At 42.0% G+C, this 13,568-nt stretch overlaps 1 protein-coding gene across 2 annotated transcripts in view; it reads right to left on the minus strand.

Annotated features, from left to right (window-relative positions):
* SYT9 (synaptotagmin 9) overlaps positions 1 to 13,568 on the minus strand; it is a 218,832-nt gene that overhangs the window by 126,827 nt on the left and 78,437 nt on the right. For both annotated transcript variants that reach the window (XR_011570866.1, XM_070803740.1), the window contains exon 3: positions 6,848 to 7,394. Coding sequence is in view for 1 of the 2 variants with exons in the window: in XM_070803740.1 (XP_070659841.1) it covers positions 6,848 to 7,394 (547 nt within the window). In the remaining variant the exon portion in view is untranslated. The remainder of the gene's footprint in view (positions 1 to 6,847; positions 7,395 to 13,568) is intronic.

Raw genomic sequence — 13,568 nt, forward strand, 5'->3', positions numbered from 1 at the left:
ATAGGATAATGGTATCATTTACATATGGAATCTAAAAAATAATACAGATGAATCTATATACAAAATAGAAACAGACTCACAGGCAAGAGAAAACAAACTTATGGTTACCAAAGGAGGGAGGGAAAATTAGGAATATGGAGCTAACGAACACAAATACTATACATAAAAAAGTAACAAGGATTTACTGAATAAAATAGTATCTTATAATAACCTATAATGGAATATAATCACAAGAATAACTGAATCATTATGCTGTAAACCTGAAACTAACACAATATAATCAACTATACTTCAGTTTAATTAGAGGTTCCGTCAACTAGGAAGAGACGTGTACATTTTTAAAAAACATTTATTTAGCCGTGCCACGTCTTAACTGTGGTACCTGGGATCTTTGACCTTCATTGTGGAACGTGGGTCTTTAGTTGTGGCATGGAAACTCTTAGTTGCAGCACGTGGGTTCTTGTTTGCTGACTAGTGATTGAAACCTGGTCCCCTGCATTGGGAGACCACAGTCTTAGCCACTGGACCACCAGGGAAGTGCTTGAGGAATACATTCTTAACATGACAGACATCCGTGATGTAGATGATACAGATATGATACATCTGTATCAAAACCATACTCAATGGGAATGTTAAAGACATTCCATTTAAAAGAAGGAACAAGTCAAGAATGACTAGTACCACAATTATTATTTAGCATTGTATGGGAAATTCCAGCCTGTGCACTACATTAAAAATAAGTACACAGATTGGAAAAAAAAACTATCATAATCCACATGACTGATTATCTACAAAGAAAATTCAGAAGAGTCTATAAATTATAAGAGTAAGAAGAGCTTTACAAAATGGCTAAATAGAAGATAAACATACAAAATTTAAACTGCATTACTATACAGCAACAAGAGTTAGAAAATGCAATTTTAGAAAAGATACTACTTAAAATAACAAAAGGTAAGATACCTGGTAATCAAACTAACAAAATATTCAATATATGAAAGACATCATCATGTAGAAAAGTATAAGCTTTGAATGAAAGACTTTAAAGGAGAACTAAATAAATGGAGCGGAGAAGGCAATGGCATCCTACTCCAGTACTCTTGCCTGGAAAATCCCATGGACGGAGGAGCCTGACAGGCTGAAGTTCATGGGGTCGCTAAGAGTCAGACACGACTGAACAACTTCACTTTCACTTTTCACTTTCATGTATTGGAGAAGGAAATGGCAATCCACTCCGGCGTTCTTGCCTGGAGAATCCCAGGGACGGGGGAGCCTGGTGGGCTGCCATCTCTGGGGTCGCACAGAGTCGGACACGACTGAAGCGACTTAGCAGCAGCAGCAAATAAATGGAGAGATGTACCATGATCATGAATAGGAAGACTCAGTATCACAAAAGATGTAAATATTCCATGAATTTACCTATAGACGTCGTAAAAAGTTCAAACAAACACCAGAAAGAAATTTTAATTTGACAATATGATTCTAACATTTATGAGAAAAGCCAAGTGTCAGCCAAGATTGAACTGAAGAAAAAGTAGGCTGGATGATTTTCTCTTCTAGACATTAAAGCTTATCATAGAATGGTAGTAATTTACAAACAGCGCTATTGGGAGAGACACTCAAACAGAAATACGGATAAAAGACAGAATTCTGAAACAGACTCTTCATATATAGAGACATAGTGAGGATAGAGCTTATACAGCAGATTATTGGCATATATCGGGAAAATATGCCAGAAAATTGCTTATTCATATAGAAAAAGAAGTATGGATGTCTTATGGACTGAATGTTTGTGTCCCCCAAATTCATATACTGAAGTCCTAACCCCCAGTGACTGCAGCCATGAAATTAAAAGACACTTGCTCCTTGGAAGAAAAGCTATGACCAACCTAGACAGCATATTAAAAAGCAGACATTACTTTGCCAACAAAGGTCAGTCTAGTCAAAGCTATGGCTTTTCCAGTAGTCATGTATGGATGTGAAAGCTGGACCACAAAGAAAGCTGAGTGCCGAAGAATCGATGCTTTTGAACTGTGGTGTTGGAGAAGACTCTTGAGAGTCCCTTGGACTGCAAGGAGATCCAACAAGTCCACCCAAAAGGAAATCAGTATTGAATACTCATTGAAAGGACAGATGCTGAAGCTGAAACTCCAATACTTTGGCCACCTGATGCAAAGAACTGACACATTGGAAAAGACCCTGATGCTGGGCAAGATTGAAGGCAGAAGGGGACGACAGAGGATGAGATGATTGGATGGCATCACTGACTCAATGGAAATGAGATTGAGCAAGCTCTGGGAGTTGGTGATGGATAGGGAAGCCTGGCGTGCTGCAATTCATGGGGTCACAGAGTCAGACACAACTGAGAGACTGAACTGAACTGACTGAACCCCCAATATGGTGGTATTTGGGTTCTCTGGGAGGTTATTATGCTTAAATGACATCAGGAAGGTGAAGCCCTCATGGTGAGATTATTGTCCTTCTAAGAAGAGGCAAGGTGGACTAAAATCATAATTAAGAAAAGTGAAACATTACAATTTCTAATAAAAACATTGGAAAAATATGAATAGGGTAAGAAAGGATTTCTTTAAATAAGACAGAAAAGTGCTAACTTACAATGGAGAATATTGATATATTTTACGGCATTAAATTTAAGAACCTCTATTGATCAAAATACACCATCGAGTGAGTATAAAGGCAGCCATAAATGGAGAGATGATGTTTGTAATACATACAACCAACAAAGGATTACATCTCTCTCTCTATATATATATTAAAAATAAACAATAAAAAGTACTGAACAAACATTTAGCAAGGAAGGAAATGTGAATGACCAATGAACTTATCAAAGGACCATTAACCTTAGCAACCAAGAATATACAAATCATATTTACATGCATGTACACACAAATCATATTTACATGCATGTTTGCATATTAAACAGTGTGACAATTCCAAGAGTCAGTGAGAATGTGGACCATTAGGAACTGTCATACCTCAGAAAATTTAGACCCATGTGTACATTTCCTCTATCAGGGCTACTTCCTAGAGAAATTAATGCATGTGTGAACCAGGAGACGTGCACAAAACATGTTCTCTGTAGGATTATTCAGAATCATAAAAAATCGAATCACAACCTAAATATCATCAATACAAGAGAGCTAATTAATGTATATACCACATTGAAAATTTACACAGTAATGAAAATAAATGAACCACGGCTCCATTCATCTCTGTTGCTAAATGTCACGATCAATGTGGACTGAAGAAAAAGGGCAAAGAAGAGCTATGCAAAGCAGAAACAGACAAAACTGAAGAATATATTATCTTACAAATAAAATTCAGGATAGTGGTTTCCTCTTGGCAGGAATGGGCTAAAAGAATGTGATGGGGGAGCACAGCCCAGGGGTCATCATCAGTACTTGGTGGTGATCAAGTACTACATCCTCAGTACTTCAGCTGAGGGCTGGGTCGTGCCTGTTCTTCTTGTTGTTCCCTCATTACTCTGTACATGTACAGTGTGTGCACTGTGTGGCATACATGTGTATTATAAAAACGAAACCTTGGTAAATCTCAGACTTTCCTCCTCAGTCTTTGTACAAAGTCACATTTAAAACAAGCACAGTTAAAACAGCCCCAAATTGTAATGTTTCAAACAAAAATTTTTTAAATGGTAGATTATGAAGCAACCCGTAATTCCTTTCTTAAGACATCTTCTCTCCTGCTGGCCATCCAAACGCCATCAACGCTCAGAATATTTATTGTTGGCTGAGGAAACAACTCAGAGTTTCAAGGCCTTTAGCCTTAATGGTTTGCCTCCTTGATAAATAATTTCACATTCTCCTCAACTCTGTGGAAGCCCAGGATTCTCCATCAGTGGAGTCTCCCACCACAGTCATGGCAAAGTGTGACAATGGCAGTGATCTCAGGGCCCAAAGGCCTCTGCAGGCCTCCTTCTATATTTTCACCCCATGGGAGACTGCTTGAGGAGTCCTGTCCACCAGGGATCAGTCTATGCAGATTTTCATCAGCCACTGTGCACTCAGTGTTACGCTCCCCACAAAATCTCTAGAAGGCAACTCACAGCAAGACCCCTGATGGGATTTCTAATAACCATTCCAGTTATTTTACGGAATCCTAGAATCCATTAGTCAAAAAATAAAAAAAAGATGTCACACTAGATGACGTGACCGATGTCTCTGTACCAAGGCTCATCATTTTTGGCCAGAAGTCTCTTAGCTTACACACAGATGATTTGATAAGAACTCCAGTGAGACGGTTCATTCTTGAGCCATTCGTTGCTTAATATCAGCAGCCTGCCCCCACTGCCTTCTTTTTTTTTTTTTTTTTAAGTTTCTAGCACTGCCTTCTGATTTTGCCAATTGGGATTTAGGATACAACCCTTGCCACTGACAGCAACCATTTTTGGGTTTACAAATATCACAACCTTTCAAGTTTTAAGAGGTGTGTTCCTTCCCCAATCTCCCTAGTCACCTTAATTTCATCATCTGATGTTCTCTGCTTCTTCTCCAGTTTCTTCTTTTCTTTCCTCATCATTACAATAAGGGCCAGTAAAACTCCATGCTTCACTTTGCTTATCTGAGTAGCAGGACAAAGTTGGCCTGCTATCACACAGCACGTGAAGCGAAGGTGTCCCTTGGAACATGAGTCCCCAGTTGACAACAGTGGCTGAGATAACAGAGTATCAGAGTGGGTATTGGGTCACTAGGCAGAGATTTTGTGTGTTCTCTTCTTGAGTGGAGTGAGAGTTTTTCACTAAATGGGCTCCAAACTCTAGCTAGATCCTTATCCAACAGCATAAGGGCTATGGTGCTTGGTGTCTTGGATGCCAAGGCAGAGAAAGAGAATGATCTTCCCTTCAGAAGATGAGCTAACAAAGTTACCTGAGCGAATATGCATAGGGAAAAGACATGAGTGGTCTTAAAATATCAGAGTCCCCTAAGAAGGCACAATTTTCCTTTCTATTTCAGGAGTGTCAGTCCCCCTCTGCAGGACAGTGAAACAGATACAAACGGAGTGAAAATGCCACCATTGCGATCTCATGTCTAGATGTAAACATGGATATAAGGCAACAATACACAGTACTTCTGCCCTCTCTCCTGGGCTCTAAAAAGGATTTGACCTTGTATAGATTAGTTTTGCCAATATCTGTAGATCTTTTCAGACAGACCTCCTTGCAACTTTGATTTTGTATTTAAAAATGTGGTGCCAACTCTTCTCCATCATTCTCACTTCTGGGATTAAAGCTGAAGATGTGATGATCATGAGAAATGCTCTTGAGCCGACCTGAGACCATGGCAAGGGCTTAATGCTCTCAGAGAGTCAGGCAACGTGCCCTCAACTACAGATAGCAGCTAATAGGATGCCAAGATCCATTTAACACAAACAAACCGAAGAAAGTTCTAAAGAAAATGAGGTAAGGAGGGCAGATACTATCTAATGTCTATTAGGGAATTGCTTAGAACTAGGAAGTAGAAAAGAGAGAATGTTACTTTTCAATATTGCTTTCATGGGTAATTCTTAGAAACCACAAAATGAGTATTGTGAAAGGCTTGTTTCTGGAAAGGTACAAAGAGGTTTCCATAAAAACATCTCCTTCTGCTTCATTGACTAGGCTAAAACCTTGTGTGTGTAGATCACAACAAACTGTGGAAAATTCTTAAAGAGATGGGAATACCACACCACCTTACCTGTCTCCTGAGAAACCTGCATGCAGGTCAGGAAGCAGCAGTTAGAACTGGACATGAACAACAGACTGGTTCAAAATTGGAAAAGGAGTATGTCAAGGCTGTGTATTGTCACCCTGCTTATTTAACTTATATGCAGAGGACATCATGAGAAACGCAGGGCTGGATAAAGCACAAGCTGGAATCAAGATTGCTGGGAGAAATATCAATAACCTCAGATATGCAAATGACACCACCCTTATGGCAGAAAGCAAAGAAGAACTAAAGAGCCTCTTGATGAAAGTGAAAGAGGAGAGTGAAAAAGTTGGCTTAAAGCTCAATATTCAAAAAACTAAGATCATGGCATCTGGTCCCATCCCTTCATGGCAAATAGATGGGGAAACAATGGAAAGAGTGACAGACTTTATTTTCTTGGGCTCCAAAATCACTGCAGATGGTGACTGCAGGTGTGAAATTAAAAGACACTCCTTGGAAGAAAAGTTATGACCAACCTAGACAGCGTATTTATAAAGCAGAGACATTACTTCGTCAACAAAGGTCCATCTAGTCAAAGCTATGGTGTTTCCAGTAGTTGTGTATGGATGTGAGAGTTGGATCATAAAGAAAGCTGAGCACAAAAGAATTGATGCTTTTGAACTGTGGTGTTGGAGAAGACTCCTAAGAGTCCCTTGGACTGCAAGGAGATCAATCCAGTCAATCATAAAGGAAATCAGTCCTGAATACTCATCGGAAGGACTGATGCTGAAGCTGAAACTCCAATACTTTGGCCACCTGATGAGAACTGACTCATTAGAAAAGGCTCTGATGCTGGGAAAGATTGAAGGCAGGAGGAAGAAGGGGACAACAGAGGATGGGATGGTTAGATGGCATCACCGACTCAATGGACATGATTTTGAGCTCCAGGAGCTGGTGAAGGACAGGGAAGTCTGGCACGCTGCAGTCAACGGGGTCGCAAAGAACTGGACACGACTGAGTGACTAAACTTAACTGAAGGAGATTTGAAGCAATAGCTTTAAGTACAGTGAGATAAATTTTGTACTCTACCCTTCAAATAAAATAAGGTATAAGTAATCTGTTTGCATGCTGACCAAGAAGCTCCCCCCTCCCCACCCTCATCCCAAATGAAGAAATGTTAGACTCACGTTGGTGACATATTCGATATCCTTCCACAGGATGCACTCCCTGGGAAAATCAGCCAAGTCTAAGAAGTGATCCACCACCACTTGGCCAATTAAGTCATGGCGAGAGAACCTGTCAAAGTCATAGACAGAGAAGTGAAGCTTCCTGGCTGCAAGGTCATTGTAGGGAACTGGAAATAAAAACACCTCATCAAACACCGGGTTCAGGGTCTTTCTGTGAACTTTAGTCTGGTGTTTTGTCTTCCGATCAGGAAGCAAATAGATCTTGACGTAAGGATCTGAAGTCCCAGAAAAGTCCTTGGCGGGCAAGTTGACAGCTTTGTGGATCTTCACTATGAGCTGCTCTAAGTCACAGTCATATTTTAAAATGAAGTTCAGTTTCCCACAGGATTTACTGTTACTCCTTCTCCCGTCATCGTTATCCAATGACCTCTGCTTATATAACTCTGGTTTAATTCGACCAATGCCAGTCAACTGTTCCTGTTTTTGAAGTTGTTGGATATTGAAGTCTGGGTTTGACAGGTTGAGTTGTCTTCGGATTGAATTGTGCCTTGAATGAAGAGCAAGAGAGAACAAAGTTAAAACCTCATTAGTTCTGGGTCTTTCACAAACCTGTGCCTGGGATGTGGGTAGACTGCTGCTAAGTCACTTCAGTCGTCTCTGACTCTGTGCAACCCCATAGACGGCAGCTGAACAGGTTCCCCCTCCCTGGGATTCTCCAGGCGGGAATATTGGACTGGGTTGCCGTTTCCTTCTCCAATGCATCAAAGTGAAAAGTGAAAGTGAAGTTGCTCAGTCGTGCCCGACTCTTAGCGACCCCATGGACTGCAGCCTACCAGGCTCCTCCATCCATGGGATTTTCCAGGCAAGAGTACTGGAGTGGGGTGCCATTGTAGACTGCTACATACTATTAAAAGTCTAGACTTGTAGGCATTTTTTTAATCTAAATTCAAAATGCCTATCAATGTGAGTTAAGCTGTTCCCCAAGGCTTGAAGCTCAAAACTGAGGCTTGGGCATCTGGAAGTGCTCTTACTAACATGTGACCTTGGAGCTTGGAGGGTTTAATGCACTTTCTAAACTGTCTAATATGACATTAGAGAAGCTTATTCAGCTGGTGGGAGGTAAAGATTTATACAAACTGGTTTAGAAAATAAAATTATTCTCCTTAATATATAGTATGGTCTTGAAACTGAAATAGTTAGCTATGTGGTATCTTAAAAAGAATGGATATTTTTCTAAATTATATAGAATTTCCTGGCACTGGTTTTTAGCCTACTAAGGATTCACATTCTCATGGGATAAATCAGATCATTTCATCACAAGAATATAGTCTTTGCTCTTCTGGAAATGTATGTGACAGGATGCATCTGTTTGTAGGGGATTCTGTTGACTCTGAAAGATACAAGTGCCAGCTCCGTGACTGTGCTTCCACTGTACCACGTGGGCGACAAGGGATAAGGAGGGAGGGTTTTATTTCTATAATAAACACTGAGACATAAAAATTAAAGGTAAGCTATTATAAATCTATATATGGATTCAGTTAGAGAAGGTTGGACACTGGTATTACAAATTAAATATTTGCTATCAGAATCGATATTTCACCCTATAAGCTTGCAGGTTTGGGTTAAACGTTTTCCTGAAAATCTCTGCCATATGTATGGGTCCTCACAAACTGAGAGAAGTAGTCATTACACAGAAAGTTGTCTTTAAGATTATTTTGTTCGTTTTAGTTCATAGCTATTATATTGTATTTTGTCTCTCCATCACCTTAATTAAAATAGCTCCTCTCCACCAGAAGGTAAAAGGGAACAGTCAAACTGTCTCTGAGGCGTTAGTAAATAGTTGAAGAGACACAGTAAACATTGGAGTTTGCCTTCTTTTCCTTTCTTAAGACTACTTTATGAAATGAAGGTGCAAATACGGGATTAATATGCCCTGAAACATATTTGAAATTATTCTCCCTTGTCATACAGATGCTATGATGCTAAACATTTCTCTTCATCCTAAAATACCCTCCTGATTACTAATCACTCACACGGTACAAAAGCACAATCACAGAGCCGTCACTTGCACCTGTCACAGCCAACACATCTACACTAAGCCACACACATCCCCACATGTGCAAAAACTGTGTGGCCTGAACACTTCTCTTGTGGAACTTTAATTTCTTACAAAGAAATCCACTCACCATCTTAAGTTTTCTCTATCTTTTGATTTTTCCAGGAAGGAAGGGAAGAGTCGGGGGGACAATGATAAAGCTCTCTGTGCTAGCACCCAGGTCAGTCCCTGTCTAGATGCTGAACCTTTGCAGTGCTAGACTACAGAGTTTTAATCCTCCTCTACTGGGATTTCTGGGCAGAAAGGCCCCCAGGGGGCAGCAAGCCTCAATCTCCATGCAGGGGTCATAAGTGGCTGGAATCAGCTTTGGTTTCCTCTGCTGGTGATTTCTCTCTCCAAGCTGGGTTCAAACAAGGGCCCTGCTTGAGTCTGGAGTCAGTTCCCACCTATGATGGGCGATTCTGGGCGCCATCCAGTTAGTCAGGGGTGCAGTTTAAACACTAAAAGTGCATCTTCAAGACCTACTAGATGTGCCATCTTGGCACCAACGCCATGATGGACACGGGTCCTGCGTCTCCTCCGGCGCAGCTCCTGCCACTCTGCCGCCACTTTTCTCCTGAGGTGGTTGCCTGAGCAGACTCTCTGTGCCTAACGGCTTAACTGCGAGGTTTTTGAGTCAGGGCTTTGGACTCCTCACAGCAGCATTTTGTCTTATCTCTCATCTGCAAGACTAAATCTGCCATGTACATTTTAATTTAAAATATATGAACTTGGCTGCTTGGCAATGGAACATATTCTGTTTTACTCTCACATTTTCTTAGACATGAAATCTGGAGAGAAATAAATCCTACGTGTTCTGCTCTTCTCACCAGAATGGATTGCCAGGGGGTGGAGGGGATGGGCTAGGGAGGGCATTATGCAGACATTTGTACTTCAAAGACCACAGTAAGAGCCCATTACCTCAGAATCCAACTGCACAGGAGGACTCCATTCCAAATTCCAAGAGAGCTGAAGATTCTTTTTAAAAATCAAGCACAGGTACGAATACTACTGTCTACCCAAATGTTTTACGCAACTAGTTTCAGTTCTCAACCTTTTTCCTCCTATTCAAGATCACACATATTATTGGGAAACCAGTTGAATTCAACTGTAAGGAAGTGGCTTAAAGCAGATGGCAAAGACTGTAACAGGCCATGACAGTGCTCACTCCCTGGGGCTTTCTTTTGGTCGCTTCCAATTTCCCTCAGGAAAGAGTGAGTGGTGACTGGAGTTGGGGGCATGGACCAGCAAAGCTCAGAGCAGCAGAGAACCAGGGTAACCCATCATCCTGCTGCCTAAAGTCAGCCGCTAGAAAGGAGAGCAGGGAGGCTTCCCCCAGGGACACAAAGGAGAAGATGAGGCGGAGGAACTGGAAAATCAATATTCCACAGTTTCCATGAGCTACTTAAAAGGAGGCAGGAGGAAAAAGCAAATCAAAAGCAGAAAAGAGGAAAGATAAAGAGCAGAATGTCATTACCTGAGCTCCCCTCAAGATGAAGGGTCCGAAACAGTCAGTGGAGGTGGGCCTGCAGTGTAAAGTAGAGCCCCCTCCCCAGGGTAAGGATCTGGAATTCCGCCTACGGATGCAGAATGAGTGTAGCAAGGAGGGATGTGTGTCTGAAGCAGACAGTCCTCTAAGTAGGTCTGGGGAGTCCTGTATTTTGATGTTTTCAGCACTTAATATGCACAATGAATGGAAGGAATGATGGGCCCCAATGAAGGTGGCCAAGAAGGAAAGCTGAGAAATGGTGTTCTCAGTAAGGAAGTCACCCTAGTGCTGACTGAGAGGAGCTGGCCCCAGGGCTGGAGCTCTCAGCTTCCTCCACCTCTTGCCCCACTCAGGGTGGGCAGAAGCTATTTTCCTGTTGTGAAACAGGCAAGGTAGAGGACGTCACCATTGGACTTGGCTGTCCCAGACCTGAGCCGGAGGACTCGTGTCTGACCCTGGAGAATGCCCAGTTTCCAAGATGATCAACCAAATCTGCAAAGCTGATTTCCCACAACAAGTTCAAAAACACACTTTCAGGCCTGAAGGAATGTGAGCCCGTGCTGAGTTGAGCCAAGGGTAAGGAGAGGTAGGTAGATGCCTACACACAAAAGGATTCCCCCTCTCCTTCCATCAAATTTGAATTAACCAGTTCCAGCATCCCACTCTGAGTCTCCAGATAAAGTCTCAGTCACCCAAAAAACCAGCCACCTCCACTGGATCTTAAGAAAGAGGACATTACTACAATTCAACAAATTTGAATGTGCGAAGTAAGAGGTCAGGTAGGGAGGAAGGGAGAGAGAGGCAAAGCCTTGTTACTGCCTTTCAGGAAATGCCTGGCCAGGGGCTGGAGAGAGAGTTGTACACTAACATAACAGGGCAGAGGGGATAAGAACTGACTGGATGTTAGGGAGAGGGATAAAGAAAGGCCTCTGACTTGGGAAGCTGTCACGGTACTTGGAGACTGTACTTGAGCTGAGCCTGCCTACTTGACCTGGCCTCCCACTTCTCAGCCTCCCAGCTGATGCTCTAGACCTCAATGGGGAAATTAAGTTTTCCTCTTGGGGCCCAGCTCTTCAGCATGATGGGACCTTCAGCTCTTCTGCCCCAGCAGCTTTCCCCTCACACATGCCCACATCTTCCATTCCAGGTTCTGTGTTAAGAACCAGAGTTCAGAATTTCCCTTCCATCGCTGGGTTTCCCATGCAACCACAGACAAGAGTATACTCTCTCACCCTCCCTTATCTCAGGGACCACATCTCAGAGAGGAAACTTGGCTTATCCCTTCCCTGGTTTGGGACACTAGTGTTTTAAGGCTTTGGGGTCCAAAGACAGGAAAGAAAGAAGCAAATAGTGACTTCAGAACCATCATGGGTTTCTTTACAAAGTTCAAATCAAGATACTTTGGAAACAGGAAACTGGCCTTCCTGGAATCTTCCCTTGTGAAGGCGAGGGCAGGGTTGGGTTGTTCTGAATCACAAATGGACACAGAAGAAGGGGGAGTAGTAGACAGACAGACACAGTTAACTGACTACAAAGGCAGGAGCAAACGGGATTCAGAGGCTTATCGAGTGAGCGCGATGATGGAGATGCAGGTATCGGGCCTCGGTGGCTGGAGGAGTGGGCTCAAATGCTGCTGCAGACATGAAGCCTGTCTTGCTCCCCCCACCCTCAGCCAAGATAAAAAGGCACGAAACCTTGGTGTCACCTTCAAATATTTTATTCTGTTTCTAAAATGAGCCTATGTCCACCAACAGATTCTCTGAAGTGTTCACGTGTCTAAATATATAAATGCCATGGACATAACAGTTCCTGATAATTATTCCAGTAGAGAAAACACACATTTATATCTCGTTTCAGGGTCTCATGGAAGTTGAGAGAGGTCTATGCAACTTTTATTTTTGAAGATGGCAGTTTATTAAAATCTGAAGACATAACTAAAAGACTAATTCAAAACATTACGTTTGAAATGTTTACATCTAATCAATGTTCTCAACATATAAAAAAAAAATATATAGCTTAATAAACCTGTGCTGCTCCTGGAGTAATTAGAACATTTAATCCTAATGTACCGCTTACTGGAGTTGTGGCCAGTAATGACATTTAGAGGACTCAAATTGTCGCCTTCTTTCAATTCTGCCAGAGTATTTCTGTGACTCTACAGATTACTTAGATCAGAGAGGCAAGTTCAAAAGTCTCTGAACTTACTTTTTGAATTTACTTAATTCGAAAGTAAGGCTCTGAATGAACGTGAGACCTGGGACAAGTCACCTTCCATTGGTTTCGTATCATTACAGGCTCCACTCAGTTTATACTTTCAGTGCTTTGTCACTTTTGTCATCAGAACACAAGAAAAATGGCCTGATATTGATGAATGCATTTTGTCAGTCATTCATGAAAAATTCCACTATGTGTGAGAGGCTGCACTAGGTGTTAGATACATCACTTAAGTCGCTCAGTTGTGTCCAACTCTTTGTGACATGGACTGCAGCACGCCAGGCCTCCCTGTCCATCACCAACTCCCCGAGTTTACTCAAACTCATGTCCATTGAGTCGGTGATGCCATCCTACCAACGATCTCATCCTCTGTCATCCCCTTCTCCTCCCGACTTCAGTATTTCCCAGCATCAGGGTCTCTTCAAATGAGTCAGTTCTTCGCATCAGGTGGCCAAAGTATTGGAGTTTCAGCTTCAACATCAGTCCTTCCAATGAACACCCAGGACTGATCTCCTTGAGGATGGACTGGTTGGATCTCCCTGCTGTCCAAGGGACTAAGAGTCTTCTCCAACACCACAGTTCAAAAGCATGATTTCTTCAGCGCTCAGCCTTCTTTATAGTCCAACTCACATCCATACGTGACTACTAGAAAAACCACAGCTTTGACTAGACAGACTTTAGTTGATGAAGTAATGTCTGCTTTTTAATATGCTATCTAGGTTGGTCATAACTTTCCTTCCAAGGAGCAAACATCTTTTAATTTCATGGCTGCAATCACCATATGCAGTGATTTTGGAGCCCAGAAAAAAAAAGTCTGTCATTGTTTCCATTGTTTCCCATCTATTTGCCATGAAGTGATGGGACCAGATGCCATGATCTTAGTTTTCTGAATGTTGAGTTTTAAACCAACTTTTTCACTCTCC

This window comes from Bos indicus, chromosome 15 (assembly GCF_029378745.1).
Source record: "Bos indicus isolate NIAB-ARS_2022 breed Sahiwal x Tharparkar chromosome 15, NIAB-ARS_B.indTharparkar_mat_pri_1.0, whole genome shotgun sequence".
In the NCBI taxonomy this organism is placed as follows: domain Eukaryota; kingdom Metazoa; phylum Chordata; class Mammalia; order Artiodactyla; family Bovidae; genus Bos; species Bos indicus.